Below are 17162 nucleotides of genomic sequence, written 5' to 3'. Positions count from 1 at the left end.
TGATTTTACTATTTGAGAATGGATAGAAGTTTATACATGCTCCCAGAATACACAAGGGATATATAATATTCTCAGAAAATTAATGGACAATGAATTTGAGAGCAGATCATGTGTTTTCCTGCCTGATCCAGCCTCTGGAATAACAAACAAAACAAATCACCAAGGATTCCATGCATCTTATTACCAAGGAAAAAAAGAAGGAAATTTTGTAAGCCAGCCTGTATCAGGTTTGTTGTGGTTTTATTATTTTATTTACAAATGCTGTCCACAACCCAACTGTTGCACATTAAGAGAAATTGGGTGTTTCTCTAAGAGTACTTCTGAAGTTCTTTCTAGACATCCTTTTTCTCAAATGAATCACTTACTTGAACCTCCTCAATTTGCAGTGATGCACAAAGCTACTTCTCCTCGTCCTCCTCCTCCCAGCCCAGAGGATGTGCCCTGCATATGGAGAGGAACCAGTGCCTTGGAAACTTCCTTGTGTGGGCTGCAGCTGAGAGTTGTTTTTCAAATTTGAAACATTTTTGTAAGTGTTGATGCCAAAGAGCAAAGGATTAAATTCCTTACTTGGGCACTGCAGTAGAGTTATCTAATATTCATACATATTTGTAGTTCCTGACTTAATTTTTGTTTAACATTTTCCATGATAAAGCTTTCAGTAGGAGGTACGGTTCAGACTGTCTGTGGTGTTGTTGCTACCTTGATTTTTAAATGTCAGAGAAGTCACATATTGGCTGTGCTACAGAAAGGTCAGTGAGGCTGTGTATAAATTGTGTAGATTTTCACAAAAGGGCAAACCATCTTTTGCACCTGCCATTGAACAAGACTTAATTTTAATGTCTTGTGACAAGAGTTCTCCATTAGAAAACAATCAGACTAAAGGTCAGTCAGGTAAAGTACTGGAAATGTAGAAGTTAGACTTTGTTTAGGAGTCACGCAATTCAAGGAATAACACTTTGCAGAGCTTTCCTTATGAGTCTGTTGTAATGAATTTACTGTGGAATCTTCCCCAGTTATTAACTTGAAAATCTTACAGTGTACCCAGTTGTACTTTGCAAAGCTGAGTGGATTATAAACACAGCTCATCATCACAGACTTATTACTGATGAATCCAAGTTTCAAAACAGTTGTTTATTCAGCTAAGCCAACTGGAATGAATTTAATTTAATTACTTTTGTTCATACAGAACTGGTAATATATTCCACTTCAGAAGCTCATCCTTCTAATAAGGAGCAAAATTACTGACTTAAATTGCCTGCCAACAAAAAAAGTATTCTGAGGACTGTTTCTTGCTCTAGATTTGGCAGCAAGTTTTGTTCATACATTGCTGTAACTACTGTACTCATCCCAATTCTGTTAAGAGTTATTCAGGCTCCTGCTGTAGTTTGATTTATTCACAGGAGCTGCACAAGAACAAGGGTTGGGATGGAGGCCCCAATTCCTTTGTATGCAGAATCTTTTCATACAGTCTCTCTTAGCTGACAGAAAATAATTGTGATCATAAATCAAAGCGCGTTTGTCCCGAATGTCGTGTTAACAGGATACTTTAGTGGGAGTCTTAGAACTTTGTTTGAAACCTTGCAAAGTGAAATTTCAGAACTTTATATTGCTTTGATAGGTAGCAACTCTGAAAAAGTAAAACCTGTATTGTCCTTTATTTCCAATAATTTGCAGGAAGTTCAGCAGTTTATGTGGAGTCCCCATGGCTGCTGCCTCTCCACCAGGTAAAATGGGGTTTGGTTATATTTTCTTTGAGGGTATACAGAAGGTAATTACAACAGTGCATTTTTTAAACTAAGGAACTATAAAGAACATTGGTAAGGAGTAGCCAGGGAGTCATCTGCTCAAAACAAACACAAAGCTTCAGTTTGCCTCAGAAGTTTTTAACTACACCATTTTCCTGTGAAAATCCATCTGTGTTGGCTGAGCTGTCTGAATCTGCCCAGCAGGAAAGGGGGCTCAGGCTGTTCTTTTGGCAGCCGAGTGCAGGACTGGCTCCCCATGGCTGCCCACACCTGCTGGGATAACCCTGGTGGGCACCACACAGCTGCCTGCTCCTGCCCAGTGGGACAGGGGGAGAGGAAAAGCAGGAAAACTTTGTGCTTCCACCCTGTGCCTGTCAGTAACAGGTGTATTGGACACCACTCCATGTGAAAACAAACTGTGGCCTGCACTCTGCTGCCAAAGGGATGGAGGAGAACACATTGACAGTGTCCACTGTGGAACCACATAGCTGCCTGGGACTCCAGTTCATACTGGGCTTCCAGCATATCCCATATGGTGGAATGATTTTGCCTAGGCCACAGGAGTACACAGTCCCACTCCATCCCATACACCATGCATGTTCCTCCTGGACAGAGAGAGCCTGGAAAAATGAGACTGTGGAAAACCAGGGCATTTTCTGGACAGCCACCTCTAGAGTACACAACTGGCCCAAGCAGATTTTAATTATGTACTGTTTCTTCTTTGGATATTGTACTTATCCACATATGAAGGCTGTAGATTTTATTATTTTGGTAGAGGAAAAGTGATGAAAAAAACAGTAGAAATTACCTGAGATTAAGTATTCTTTTAAAATAAGCCTCACAACCAATTTGTGCACATTGGTGTGATTTCATAAAACATGGCATTTATTCACTGCAAGTGTTTTTAAAGTTACCAAGTTAATTCTACTAGTTTCTTATTTTCTTTACCATTTTGCAGTTCAGTCTCTGCTCCCTGTATGGCAAGTGCACTGTAACACGAACTAACAGTGCTGCAGGAGGCTGGTGCTGCTGGCACTTCTTAAAGGCCTTCAGAACTGAAAAGGAGCCCTTAGCTGCCTTAATTACAGCAAAATTCCCACTTTAGGCAGAGATTAATGACTTTGCAGGTGGCAGAGCAATTCTAAGCAATTTTTCATGGATGTTGAAGCGGTTCCTGCTGGCAGGCACCGTGTGCCAGCAGCTGCCATTCGGGAATGGCTGTCAGCCATGGCACCGCTTGGCACATGTTACCTTCGACCATCCTGTGTTGCCAACAAGGAACCAAGTGTCCAGACTGCAGCCTGACCCTCACCTGGCTTAATTTACACCCTTTTCGCCTGGGGTCAGTCCTTCAGCAGCTGGAGCTGCAGCGTCCGGAGTGTCTGGTCAGTGAGCAGCTGCCCCAGTGCTTCCTGCACACACTGGGAGGATTCCCTGGATCTGGGCTTCCTCAGCAGTGGAAGAAACTACCAGAGGAGTTTTAACTCCAGTTGCTCTAGCTGATTTCTTCTCTGGGAAACCAGTGCCCTGTGGAAGCTTCACAGCAGCTGAAGACCTTGCTGAGGCCGTCCAGAGCTGACACCTCCATACCTGTAGTTCTGGAGCCCCCAGCGTAGGAAGGATGTGGAACTGCTGAAGCAAGTCCAGAGGAGGGCCATGAAGTCGGTAAGAGTACTGGAGCACCTCCCTTACAGAGACAGGCTGAGAGAGTTGGTGCTGTGCAGCCTGGGGAAGGGAAGATTGGGTGGAGACCTCACAGCACATTCCAATATTTGAAGGGGGCCTAGTGAGAGGACAAGGAGTAATGGATATGAACTGAAAGAGGGGAAAATTTAGGTTAGATATTAAGAAGAAATTCTTTACTGGGAGGGTGGTGAGGCACTGGCATAGGTTACCGAGGGAGGTTGTGGTATCAAAGCCAGGCTGGATAAGGTTTGAGTAACTTGGTCTAGTGGGAGGTATCCCTGCCCAGGGCAGGGAGGGTTGTGTCTAAATGGGCTTTAAGGTCCATTCCAACCCCCTAACGCTCTGTGGCTGTGTGTTTCTATGGGACGCGGTCCTCTATCACAGCCCTAAGCCCTGGGCAGCCCCGTTCTGTGTGCCAGCCCAGCAGCGGACGGGGATCGAGTCGCTGTGCCCGGAGCTCCCGGGCCGCCTCCTCACGGTCCCGCCCTCGGCCTTTGGCGCGAAAACGGCCGCGGGGGGCGGGGCCCTGAGGGAAGGCGGCCGCCGATTGGGCGGCGCGGCGGGCGCGCGGCCCACGTGGTGCGCGGCGTGGCGGGAACCGGGTCGGGGCCGGGCCGGGTCGGGACAGGGTCGGTGTCGGCGGCAGGGATGGATCTGGCAGTGGCGGCGGCCGGCGCCGGGGGACCGGCGCAGCAGCACCAGCAGCTCCGCGATGAGGTTGCCGAGAAGTGCCAGAAGTTATTCCTGGACTTCCTAGAGGAGTGAGTGCCGGGGGCCGGGGCTGGGGCGGGCGGGCAGGGCGAGCGGCGGGCCGCAGGCGCCTCACGGAGGGGCCGCCATTTAGTGAGATCCTGCCGGGGCCTGGCGCCCCCGCCCCTCGGCCTTCGATTGGAAAAGCTCTCCTGTGGTCTGAGGAATGGCTCTGCCGGGAGGAGTCTGCTTTGCCGGGGTACAGGAAGGGAGCCGCGGGAGCTCTCTGAGAAGTATTTTGCACCAGGTCTAGTGGAAGGTGTCCCTGCCTATGGCAGGGGGTTGGAACGAGATGGTCTTTGAGGTCCCTTCCAGCCAAAACCATTCTCTGATTCTATGATTTCTTTGGTGCATTTGGTCCCTTTTAACAAAGTTTTGTGGCAGCCGTGTTGAAAACCCTCTCCACGGCTTGGGTATTACACATCTTGCTTTCTGCGTTTTGACTCCCGAGGGGCCCGTCCGTGTCAAATAAGGAAACCATTATAATCACCTTGAGGAAACAAAACCCTGTTTACTGGTGTAGAGTCATTGTTAAATATAAAATAAAACTCAGTGTGGCACTCGGGACAGCACTCGTGCTGCTTGAAATTCAAACCCGGTTCGTCCGTGCTGGGGTGTTGATAGAACAGATGCAGAAGGGGGTGGAAGAAGAAATGTTGTTGGAAAGGGCTTTGCAAGGGACTGTGGGATGCCTTAATGTGAGCCATCCTTTCCTTTGCCTTTCTCCTGAATTCAAAGTATTCAGTTGCTGCCTGGTGCATGACTGTGAGACTGTTTTCCTGAATCCCTTTCAGGTTCCAGAACAGTGATGGGGAGGTGAAGTACCTGCGTGATGCTGAAGAGCTGATCCGGCCAGAGCGGAACACGCTGATCGTCAGCTTTGCGGATTTGGAGCAGTTCAACCAGCAGCTGTCCACCACTATCCAGGAGGAATTTTACAGGTAAAGTGTAGAGGTCCTTTTTCAGGTAAAACTGAGCCCTGCTGCAGTCTCAGGCTCATAATGCATCGCTTGTTATGTAAAAAATGAGAGGTTTGTCTTCTTTCTGCATCCTGAAAACACTTTGTTTTAACTGGCTCAAAACATTTCTCAGTGGATTCCTCTCTGGAAACCATAAGCTAACTAGGAAATGACATTTATTCTGGTGAAGAAGTAGATAGGAATACAGAATAAACTCTAAAATTTCATGCTCTGAAAATATTTTATTGAGTCAGTCACTTATTTTGAAGATCCGCTTCTTAATGTAAGGATAAAAGTGTCATAAAATGAGATTTTAAAAAGTCCATTATGAAGCCATAATGCAAATGACATTATTATGCAGTAATCCCACATTTAGCATATTTAGATTCACTTTTTTTGTGTTACATGACATTAAAAGCCAGAACCTGGTAATCTGATACAAGCCTTTGCTGTAGTCTAAAGCAGAGAAGGCATTTTAATAGCTTTTGTAAAATTTGAACTGCTTTTCCATATCTCAGGGTTTATCCTTACCTCTGTCGAGCAACGAAGACTTTTGCCAGAGACCATGGAAATGTTCCTTCAAACAAGGACTTTTATGTTGCATTCCAAGACCTGCCTACCCGACACAAGTAAGATGATTAATAATTCCAGAAGCTTGTGCATTTTTACTACTGGGGAAAAACATGTCAAAGCACACTGAAAATGTTTTGGTTATATAGCATGAAATGAGCAGCTGACCAGAACAGTTGTGAAGAAGTTTCCTGACCTTGTGCAGGATATATTTTGAAAGAGTTTTTCATTTGTGAATAACAATCAGATACTTATATTCATTATATTCCACAAATATGGAGCTTCTCTAATTTAAATAATGTAACCTCTAATTTAAAAAAATTATTTAGTGTGTGTTGCTTTTGAAGTACCAGTAGTTTTGCATTGGTTTGACCATTAGCATTAATCTAAAAGTTTATGTAAAATCATAAAACGAGAATATATTTTAGTAACTTTGTTTCCTTTGTTACTGCACTTCTTTAGTCACAGGCTGAATGAAACTATGTTGTATCTTAGTATCTTGGGGCCTAGAATTGTCAGCTCAGTAATTTGATCCCCGTGAGTTTGTGTTTTGCCCAGAATTCGGGAGATGACCTCGGCAAAGATCGGCTCCCTGATGCGCATCAGTGGGCAGGTGGTTCGGACCCACCCGGTGCACCCGGAGCTGGTGAGTGGGACCTTCCTGTGCCTCGACTGCCAGACAGTCATCAAAGATGTGGAACAGCAGTTCAAATACACACAGCCCAGCATCTGCAGGAACCCAGTCTGTGCCAACAGAAGGAGGTTCCTGCTGGACACGAACAAATCAAGATTTGTTGATTTCCAAAAGGTACGAGGGTGAGGTTGGGGGTGATGACTAACGATGGTGTACCTGTGGTAGTTGGAAGGTGTTGTTTGTTCTGCTACAGTTAGCTTTGGTTTTGTGAGGAAAAGACCTCAAGAAAAGGCACTGGATTTTCTGGGGAAAGTTTCTTTCTGTCTATGGAAGGCTTATGTTTAAGCGTGGGAAATTATTTATAGTATCAAACCAATTTTGTTGTGTGACATTTATTGTCTAAGTGAATCACTGAAACCCCACATACTCAAGCCATCATTAGTCTCATACTGCTGGTACATCAGTGTAGTTGTTCTATACCAGTATAAAAAGAGGTGCCTTCTAGTATCTGCAATGTTTTTTCTTCCACACTGATTTACTCTCCCGAATCCTCCGCACTTTGTGGCCTGCAGCAATATTTTATGCCAGCTATGTTACCTGAAGTTTTCAAGCTGGTTTTCAGAACTGTCACTGTGGCCCCTGTACATCCTCTGAAGTGTCTCCAAGACTCCTTAGACGCTGATTAGTGAAGAGATTTTTGGTTGTTTGTCTTATTGCAAGAGGAGCTTCGCGGTTGGCACGGATGGCAGCAGTCGGATGCTACTGACTATTTATTAGCACAGCTTTTGGAGCAGTTTGAGCTCTGGTGACATTTGCTGAGTGTTTATCCCCCCTCCGTGCCCAGGTCCGCATCCAGGAGACGCAGGGGGAGCTGCCGCGGGGCAGCATTCCCCGGAGCGTGGAGGTGATCCTGCGCGCGGAGGCCGTGGAGTCCGCCCAGGCGGGTGACAAGTGTGACTTCACCGGCTCGCTCATCGTCGTGCCTGATGTGTCCCAGCTCTCCACACCAGGTTTGTTGCTCCTGCTCACGACCTCAGTGAGGTGTCCTTCACGCTTGTCCCGGTCCCTGCCGCCCTGACTCCCGCTCTCCCGGCAGGGCTGCGCGCGGAAACCGGCTCCCGGCTGACGGGGACAGAGGGATATGAAACCGAAGGCATCCGAGGGCTGCGCGCCCTGGGAGTCCGGGAACTCTCCTATAAGCTGGTCTTTCTGGCTTGTTATGTTGCACCAACAAATCCACGGGTGAGTCTGGAAAGAGAAGAGATGTAAAGGTGTTCCTGATTTCTGCTCTCTGTGGTTTTCCCTCAAATTTGGGAGTGGGAATGGGTAAAGTTATAAATATGTATGTGTGCCACCTTGCTGTGTGCATTTGACTGTCTGTAAGTTCTGATTGAATTTGTATAGCAAGGTTCTCGTCTTCAGATGTGATTATTTGCCAGTGTTATCTGTTTATTCTAAAGAGTTGACTGGTCCATCCATTTCCATTCAGCTTTCAGCCATTTCTGCAGCATTTCCTTCTCTTCCAGGAAATCCTATTTCTTCTTATTCCCTCTGGTTTATCACATAGCATCTTGGGATGTTACTGCAACATAAGTAATACTGACTATATCTGGGTTTTGGCGTGTTGAAGTGTTGTAATCTATCACTTTGGTAGGAGCTTCACTGTCACACAGGATAAAAATACCATCTGTTATTTTCTGGGAGTAGAAGTTTCTGACCCCACTTCAGAGTAACAAAAGACCTTGTTAAGTACAAGTTAATGAAGAATGCTTACAAAGGCAAATTTACCCAAAGGAAGCCATACTGGTTTACTCTTCTTTTAATCTCTATATAAGCATCTCACCTGGGGTTTTTCCTAGTAACTGAAGTTGCACCATTGATTTTACCTGTTAGGAAATTTTCTATTGTATTTTAAAGGTATAAGATGATGAGCTTCCTTAGCCTAAGGGCAGCTTTTCTGAACGTGTTCCTCCCATCCTGCTTACAGTGAGTTTTTGTAACATGTCTGCAGTGCTCACATTCATTTAGTGATCATGTTATCCCTTCTGTTACTGTTTTATTTCCTTTGTTTAGTTCGGTGGAAAAGAGCTCAGAGATGAAGAACAGACTGCAGAGAGCATTAAAAACCAGATGTCTGTGAAAGAGTGGGAGAAGGTTTTTGAGATGAGCCAAGATAAGAACCTTTACCATAATCTGTGCACCAGCCTCTTCCCCACTATCCATGGTAAGAACCCAGTTGAAGATTTCCCTTGTGTAAATATTAATTCCTTTTGCTCTCTGTGTGGTGCCATTTTGGGGAAGGTTGAAAGCCCTGTTCTAACTGGCACAAACTCTGCCCTGCAGCACTGGTTGTGCTGGAAAAAGAGAATCTATTTCCTGAGTGCTTGCTGTGTTTAATCATTAAGACCTGCAAGACTAGTGAAATGGGTTGGGTTTGCTATTGGGTGTTGTACTACAGAACCTTACAGCTGACAGTTGGATCTATTTTAAATAATTTTATTATTATTATTATTATTTTTAAATAGGAAGAATGTGGTGTTTTCCTTGGATTTTTAGTTGAGTGTCTTTTCTGTGGCAGGTAACGACGAAGTGAAACGTGGGGTCCTGCTGATGCTTTTTGGAGGAGTTCCTAAAACCACATCAGAAGGCACTTCACTGCGTGGAGACATCAATGTTTGTGTTGTTGGTGATCCAAGTACAGCCAAGAGTCAATTTCTAAAGTAAGCATCTCATTAAAACTCAGTATTTAAATATTGTCCAGTGTGACTGGAGCTACAAATGTGTGACAAACGTGTCCCATGCTTTTTTCTGTGTTAAACAGGAAAGGGAAGTAAAATATTTAAAAATATTTTCCAGGGATTGTTTAAATGTGGTTGAAGTGTTTGAACAGGGCTGGAGCAAACTCACCAAGCCCCTGTGGTATTAAAGAATGGATTGAGACTTTTTTTGTTCTTTACTTACGGAAGTACAAATTTCCGAATATTTTCAAAAAGGCATTGAATATTAAAAATACAAATTTATTGCACGTTTTAAAATGTCAGAGATAAGTGAAACACTGGGTGGGGGGGTGTTATTCCTTCTTTCCACAGGCATGTGGATGAGTTCAGTCCCCGTGCCGTTTACACCAGTGGCAAAGCCTCCAGCGCCGCGGGTCTGACGGCGGCTGTCGTGAAGGATGAGGAGTCCCATGAGTTTGTCATCGAAGCTGGAGCCCTGATGCTGGCGGACAACGTGAGTTCCTGCATCCCTGGAATGCTTTTCATTAATGGCAAAGAGCCCCTGGTTGTGTTAATGGAGCTTTTTTTTTTCCAAGAGTGGTTGAATTTGGGTCACTTATTATTTTTCATTCCTGCCCCGCAGGGGGTTTGCTGCATCGATGAGTTCGACAAGATGGACGTGCGGGACCAGGTGGCCATCCATGAGGCAATGGAGCAGCAGACAATATCCATCACCAAAGCAGGAGTGAAGGTAGCTTACACTAGTCCTCTGTGTAGTCTGTAGGATCCCCTGACTGTTTGTTAGAGGTGCTGACCCTGTCAGATTTTGATACCAGCCCTGCAGCTGCCTCGCTGTGGCAGCACAGAGATCACTTGCTGCAGAGTTCTTGTGCCACGTACCCAAAAAAGATCAGAAATGTTACTGAAAGGAAAAAAGGTAGTAGTGGACAGGAAACAGAAAATGGGAACATTCTTGAAGTAGCCCAAAAACGTTGTAGATTTATGTGTGTTTGTAGAAGTAAAGTGTGTGTTTGCACTGCTAAAAACGGGGTGTTGTGGAAAGCAGTTTTAAGGGCTTATTCTGGTATTGTTGGCAAGAGTGTGACAATGTTACAATATTGATTCTTCAAACTGTGTCTTGGGGCAGAGACCTGGTGAGAAAGGACTGGTTAAGAGTTTGGCTGCTTCTGAGGAGTGATTGTTATAACACCTCTATTGAAACTCCTAAACATCTAAAACATGTTATGCTGACCCATTTGGATTGCAATGAGTTAGTTTAGGAAGTGATCACAGATACCATTCTCTCTTCAATTTATTTCTCCCCATTTCCAGGCCACCCTGAATGCCAGGACTTCCATTTTGGCTGCAGCAAACCCGGTTGGTGGGCGCTACGACAGATCCAAGTCCCTGAAACAGAATATAAACCTCTCAGCTCCCATCATGTCTCGCTTTGATCTCTTCTTCATCCTCGTGGATGAATGTAATGAGGTAATTTTAAGGAATTGAAGATTAAATTGTGTCAGAAAAGATCTCTTGGAGGTCTCTGGTCTGACCTCGCGCTCGAGCAGATTATTGGGAACAGGTTGCCAAGACCTTGACCTGGTGAGTTTTGAGTATTTCCAGGGATGGAGATTCTACAGTTCTCAAGTGTTCAAAAAATAATAACTTTTATATCTAATCAGAACTTCTCATGGTTCAGTTTGTGTTGGTTGCCTCTTTTCTATGAGTTATTTGGCTCCATCACTTCTATACTGACTGGCCAATGAGGCAGTTGCTTTCTTTTCAAGTTGAACAGACCCAGCTCTTTCGGCCCCTCCCACATCACATACTCCTGCCCTCTGACCATCTTGGTGGTCCTCTGCAATTTTAGGTGAAGCAGATCTCATAAGAGCACCTTGCTTCTGCTTCTCTGCTCTGCAGCTGAAAGCTGGCAGTACCAATGTGGACACTGCCTTTTCACCATGTAGAGGTTTGACCTGCAAACTTACCACCATTAGTCATTTTTACAAATGGCTGGTCACTAAGGCTGAGGCTGCTACCACCTGTCTTTGTGGCATTTGCCTTGGGAACGCAGGAGATCCAGAGATTAATGTTTGTTCAGTGCTGCTCTTGCCACTGCTCTGCTCAGGGTGATTATCTAATTGGGAAGGGACTGGTGAGAGAGACAGAGCAGGCTGAAAAGGAAGAAAGCAGTTCCCACGCTGCAAAGTGCTGCTTTCTGCCTGTTCTGTGCCTGACTTGTAACCCAGGAGAGTTCCAAGAGGCTATAAATCCTAAAACTGCCTTTTATCCCCGCTCTGCTGTGTTTCCTTGTATTGAAAAATGCCGGGGCTTTCTCTTGGACCTTCTGGCAGACAGTTTGGCTTCTGGAAAGACTAGCTCTGCCATGGGATTGCAAGTGAGGGAGGGGAGTGGGAAGGAAGACTCTAACTGTTGTTTTGCTGTTTGGCTGATGGTGTGAGAGTGATCTGACAGAGCCCCCATGTCCCAGGTTACGGATTACGCCATTGCCCGGCGCATCGTGGATCTGCATTCCAGAGTGGAAGAGTCTGTGGATCGTGTCTATTCCTTGGATGATATCAGAAGGTATCTGCTGTTTGCCAGGCAGTTCAAACCAAAGGTAATTCCACTTTTCCTGTGCAACTTGTTCTGTCTGAGGAGGTCCCAAGGAACAGTCACTCTGCTGTGTGCTCATTTCCAGCAAACACAAAGACACTTAGTGTGGTGTCCTCTCAAAGAAATAGCTATAAACTCACTTATTACCTGGAAAAAGAGCATATTTTGGAGCCATGTACTCTTTTGAGCTCTGAAAATCATCCAACTCAGCTGAGACTGTTGTAATCACTAGTCTTAACTGCTTTGGTGGCAGCTCCTAACCTTTGTCTAGAATGAGGAGTCATTTTATAGCTTTCTCGTACCTCAAGGGCATGGGTTATTCAGCATGACTGAAGCAGAGATTTTTGTATTTTATTGACTTATTGCTTGATCAGCTTGTTTGCCTTTATTTTAAAAGGGTATTGTTCCTTGGTATTTCTTTGCTTGCTTTTTGGTAAAATACAGAACATGGGAAACTGCTCTAAGTACAGGTATTTTGGTAGTAGCAGCTTGGATGAGCTGAGTGTCAGATTTTTCAGAAGTCTATAAACAGAGAACAATCTGGTATGGACAGACATGAACTATGCCCAGAAACAAGTCAGCGGAACAGAAAAATAGAAAATATCAACAAACCTCTGCTGCAAAATGATTAATGCAGCTATGTACTTATTGTAATATCATTACCATTGGTGAATATAATCATTATTACAGTATGATTTTAACATAATACGATTGTTGCATTTATGTACAGTATGTGTATAGCATAGAGTATTTCAGAGAAAAGCAGCAGCAAGTACAGGAAAGTCTGAGAATTGCCAATCTAATGCAAGAAGAGTAAACTTTTAACAACCTGAACATGCAAACTGTCCCAAAGATATCCAAGGAGTCTGAGGACTTCATAGTGGAGCAGTACAAGCGGCTGCGGCAGCGCGACGGCGCGGGGGTGACCAAGTCGTCCTGGAGGATCACGGTGCGGCAGCTGGAGAGCATGATCCGGCTGTCCGAGGCCATGGCCCGCATGCACTGCTGTGACGAGGTGCCAGGGCTGGGGGGGGCTTGGTAGGGGTGGGTGGGAGCTCTGCCTTTGCTGTTTGACTCTGAGATTGGGTGAGGAGGAGAGCTTGGGTAATGTTTTCGCTTGTGGTCGCACTCAGTCTGAATTTGTGTGCCAGAAACACTGGGTTTAAGGTGTGTCTTTTAAAGCTGAGTTCAGCTGATTCAAACTGAGAACGTGCATGTTTTTGCATTACAGTTGTGTCAGCACTCTCAGCCTGTTATCTGTCAAATCGTGACAAAGGGGAAGAACTATCATCTACTGCTACCAGTCATGACTGTTGGTAGTGTCTTTCCTGATCTTTCATAGTTTGTAATCTCTCAGCTCTCTTCCATCTGCAATCTAAAAAGACAAAGTTCATCAAAGTATCTGAACCTCCCCAAGAGTCCCATATATGTGATCTGAGCTCCTGCTCACATCAACCAGTGCTGCAATGCATGATGTGTTCTGGCTGTTACTACTGCCCATCCTAGTCCCTGCTTTAAAACCCAGCAGGCCTTTTGAAATGTTGATTAGGGGTTATGTGACACATGCAGCAATGGAACCTTGCTCACTGGCTGTGTAAGAAGGACACCCATTGGGTTCTTTTAAATTAAATTCAGCTCATAAAGAAACAGATAGCTTTTAGCTTATGGCTCAGCTAGAGAGGATTTTTCCAGTTTTTGCTTTTCAGTTCTGGAGGAGAGTCTCATTAGGCCCATTTCTTTCATGTTTATTGCTCTACTGATTTTTCTTCTGACTGTTCTTGGCTTAAATAAATTTTTTATTGACTCCACATGATCACTAAATCCTGAAAGATTAATCGGGCAGCTTTTTACCTCCATGACCTTGAGTGACCTCAGTGTGCTTGTAGTGAGATACAATTTAACTTGCAGAGTCTTTACTGCTGAGAATTAATCAGGTGAGATGGTAGAAAAAGGGTAGAAAAGCCCTGTGTCAGAGTCAGAGATGAGTTTCTGGAGCTGTTGAGAAACCAAAAGAGCCTGTTGAATACCTGTTAACCTATTTAATACATATGTTTTCAAATCTTCCTCAGGTTCACCCAAAACATGTGAAGGAAGCTTTCAGGCTTTTAAATAAGTCCATCATTAGAGTTGAGACTCCCGATGTCAATTTAGACCAAGATGATGAGCAACAAGTGGAGGATCAAGAGGACCAAGATGGGGTCAATGGTAAATTACTTACAGGGAATTTTTTTCAAAGGGGAAAGTCCTTCCAGCCTTTACAGATTCCCTTTTTGAGCACATGCTTCTCTTTCGTTTCTCACCTATTCCTCGTCTAATGAGGTCTAGAAATCTGGACTCCTGTTCTTAACTCTCTTGCTTCTTCAGCCTTCTTCACCAGCTCACCTGGTTGGTCAGTGCAACATTTTTCAGTGGCTCAGAGTATTAAATAGGTAAAAGATGTTTCAGCTTTAAACCTGGGCATGTGTCCAAACAGGTGAGGCAGAAGCTCCAGCTGGGGTCAATGGCCTCGTGAATGGGGTCAATGGCCATCCTGAGGATGGGAACAAGGATGCTGCACCCAAAGCTTCTCTTAGACTGGGCTTCTCCGAGTACAAACGGATTTCCAATCTCCTGGTGCTGCACCTCAGGAAAGCAGAGGAAGGTAAGGATTTGTTTATTGAAATGACAGCTGGCCCTGAGCTCAGGAGTGATTGTTACTGCATCTCATGCTGTTCCATGTGGGATTTTCACTCCTGTTGAGCCAACAAATGTGTCAGGTCTGGTGTGGACCTGTGCTCATGTGAGAGTATGACATCTGGTGATACAAATATGATTTCTTGGAGTTTTTACCTCTGTTATTTTAGTCATTTGTCAAAACCCATTAAGTTGAGAAGCATGTCAACGGAGCAGACCCAGAAAAGAACTTGCAACTGAAGGCTGATGTGATTTGGAAGCCACTTGGGTGCATAGAACTGAAAGCTTCAATTCTCAGTCTAATTATGGCCTAGTAAACCATGACACAACAGCTTCCCATGCAAAACATGATGCTTTAAGGATCAGAATAAAGTCTGATGTTGCTTAAACATGTTAAAGCGTGTTTCTCTGTTAACATTTTAAATGTTAACATAAAAATCCTTTTCTCCTGTGGTTTAAATGGTATCTTACTGCTGCTGAGTTTATGCAAGCTGTTTTCTTTGCAGAAGAGGACGATTCATCATTAAAGAAAAGTGAACTTATTAATTGGTATCTAAAGGAAATTGAATCTGAAATTGATTCTGAAGAAGAACTAATAAATAAAAAGAAGATCATAGAGAGAGTCATTCACCGACTCACACATTATGTAAGTATAGACATGTGTGGGTAGTGAAAAGGGGTTGTAACTTACACAGGGCAACGTTTTGTGTTCAATAGAATACATTCCTAATTGGAGAAACCTGGTTTGTGTTTCCATGTCACAGGCTGATGCAGTATAGATGCCTTCTTTGCTTAACAGCTGTTGCAATAATTATAAAAAAACACTGAAATAAACTGGAGATGTGTATAATTAAAAGTCCAAAGTGCCATATTACGTCCCTACAGAAGTGTGATATTTGTCTGTGTTTCTATAGTATTAGCTATGCATTAGGATACAGAAGTACAAGTAACACTTTCTTCAATGGATAGCCTTAAGTCGGGGGATATTGGGGTATTTTGGAGGAAAAAGTATGAAAATATAAACTCCTTTTCACTTTAAAGGAGCAAACCCACTAGACTGGAAAACACTAGCTAAAAAGTTCCCAGAAAGCATACAACATATGAGATTTCAACATAAAAGAAATTTCCACTGAATGTAATTGTTAAGACCAAGAATCTGTTAGAGGGAGTTCACAATTAAAAGGGTTAAGTAGTTAATAAGAGGTGCTACCAGGATAAAAAAGAGGTGCCTTTCAAAAACTACAGACCAACCTCTCTGCCCTTGTTTTAATACAAATCTTTGTCTGTTGCAGGACCACATTCTGATAGAACTGTCCCAGTCTGGACTGAGAGGATCCAAAGAAGAGGAGACTTTTGATGAAGATCCATACCTGGTTGTCAACCCAAACTATCTACTGGAAGACTGAGGGCTGGGAGCTGCATTGGAGAGCTGACTGGTTACAAGCTGGAAAATGCATTCTTTTCTTGCAGGGGTTGCTGTACAGCAAACTCCTTAAATTCCCATGGATGTGCCAGTGTGTGGTCGGTAATATGGGATTGCTCATTCACACTGAGCATACCTGGAAAGTTTTTAAATTTATATATTAGTTTCATTATTAATTCTCAATTTTAGTGCCATCATCTGGATGCAGAAGAGAATCACCCAGTGGCTTTTTTTATCATCAAGCTATTTAGGTGCTTCTGTTTTAAATGAGAGGAATTTTGCATAGTTCTTCTGTTGCATTTAGTAGATTTTTTTATGGTATATGTTTTTATTGTTTTTCTTATTAACATAAATAAAAGCTCATCCACTGGGAGTGGATTGCTGTTACTCACATGTGGGATTGCTGTTTTTCTATGCCTGTGCTTTGAGGCTGAACAAGTAGCAATCTAAATGTTTAATGTCTTAAGAAAGATTAAATTTCCTGGATGACAGATGCTGCTTTTTAAGAAGTTTTTTTTAACTTCCAGTAATGGATAGGGAGAAACTGATTGCTTCTCTTTCTTTTTAGATGGACTAAAGATGTGCATGTTCCTGTTGCATATGTAAAGTAGAAAATTGAAAATAGCCAAGCCCAATGCAAGGTTTTAAGTCAGGAGGGCAGAAACCCCCATCTTAAATGTCTTGACCTGTAAGTTGAAAACTGCCACCATTTGTGAGGGATTTTTAAGACTATATTTGTAAACCTGGTTTTAGGTGTTTTTATAAGAAAACTTCACTTAAATTTCTGCTGTTCTCGGTTTTTTACTGTAAACTATGGGATTATTAAATAATCTATTAAGAATTAAAAATACCTGAATATTTGTCTTGTCAACTTGATACCAGCAGCTAAGAAAATTTGTAATAGCATGAAAGATACCAAAGCTATATATTTTAATTAGAAATAGTGTGAAATAACTGTCTCTGAAGCAGATTTAGAAATGGAGGTGGTCTGTAAGGCAGGCAAGTTTTTCCTTTTAGTCTCTCCCAGCTCTGAGGAGATATGCCTTGGTCTAACTAAGCATGTCATTAAAGATAACAGTTATATTTAAGGAATGGAGAGTATCATAAATATTTGTCACCACCAACAACACTGTCACATCACTGGGCCCTGACTCCAACTGCAGGAATTTCTCTCCACTGATTTCTTTCATAAACCACGTTTAGGCAAATGCTACATTTCATTCAGCATTGCCACCCACCTGCAACAACAGTTTCATGCTATTCTATATTGTTCCTTTACTTTCAAAATAAGGTCAGGAAGATGTCTGTCCTTGTTATGTGTTTCCCTCTCCCCTCCTCTCAGCCTTTGTTTGATAATAAATATTGTTCATGTGGGAGAAAGTATTTTTT

At 43.5% G+C, this 17162-nt stretch overlaps 1 protein-coding gene across 1 annotated transcript; it reads left to right on the top strand.

Moving 5' to 3' along the window:
- The first annotated feature begins 3958 nt into the window (after positions 1–3958).
- MCM6 (minichromosome maintenance complex component 6) lies at positions 3959–17032 on the top strand. The gene is made up of 17 exons (XM_051810267.1): positions 3959–4192; positions 4976–5122; positions 5659–5769; positions 6269–6518; positions 7189–7354; positions 7441–7586; positions 8418–8568; positions 8923–9064; positions 9434–9575; positions 9705–9812; positions 10394–10549; positions 11553–11681; positions 12531–12692; positions 13747–13882; positions 14151–14318; positions 14857–14996; positions 15643–17032. Exons 1-17 carry the CDS (start codon positions 4080–4082, stop codon positions 15754–15756), a joined length of 2481 nt encoding a protein of 826 aa, XP_051666227.1. The 5' UTR covers positions 3959–4079; the 3' UTR covers positions 15757–17032.
- Positions 17033–17162: the final 130 nt, after the last annotated feature.

This window comes from Manacus candei, unplaced genomic scaffold (assembly GCF_025592945.1).
Source record: "Manacus candei isolate 608988 ecotype Guabito, Panama unplaced genomic scaffold, ASM2559294v1 h1tg000077l, whole genome shotgun sequence".
Lineage (NCBI taxonomy): Eukaryota > Metazoa > Chordata > Aves > Passeriformes > Pipridae > Manacus > Manacus candei.
Note: the sequence above shows the minus strand (reverse complement) of the source record. Positions and strands in the feature narration are given on the sequence as shown.

What these genes read in the sequence shown, in the direction of transcription:
- MCM6 (XM_051810267.1), top strand. Translation starts at nt 4,080, where the DNA reads ATGGATCTGGCAGTGGCGGCGGCCGGCGCCGGGGGACCGGCGCAGCAG. An exon ending in CCAGGCAGTTCAAACCAAAG is followed by an intron (nt 11,682 to 12,530) that starts GTAATTCCACTT and finishes ACTGTCCCAAAG; the next exon opens with ATATCCAAGGAGTCTGAGGA. An exon ending in TTCACCGACTCACACATTAT is followed by an intron (nt 14,997 to 15,642) that starts GTAAGTATAGAC and finishes TGTCTGTTGCAG; the next exon opens with GACCACATTCTGATAGAACT.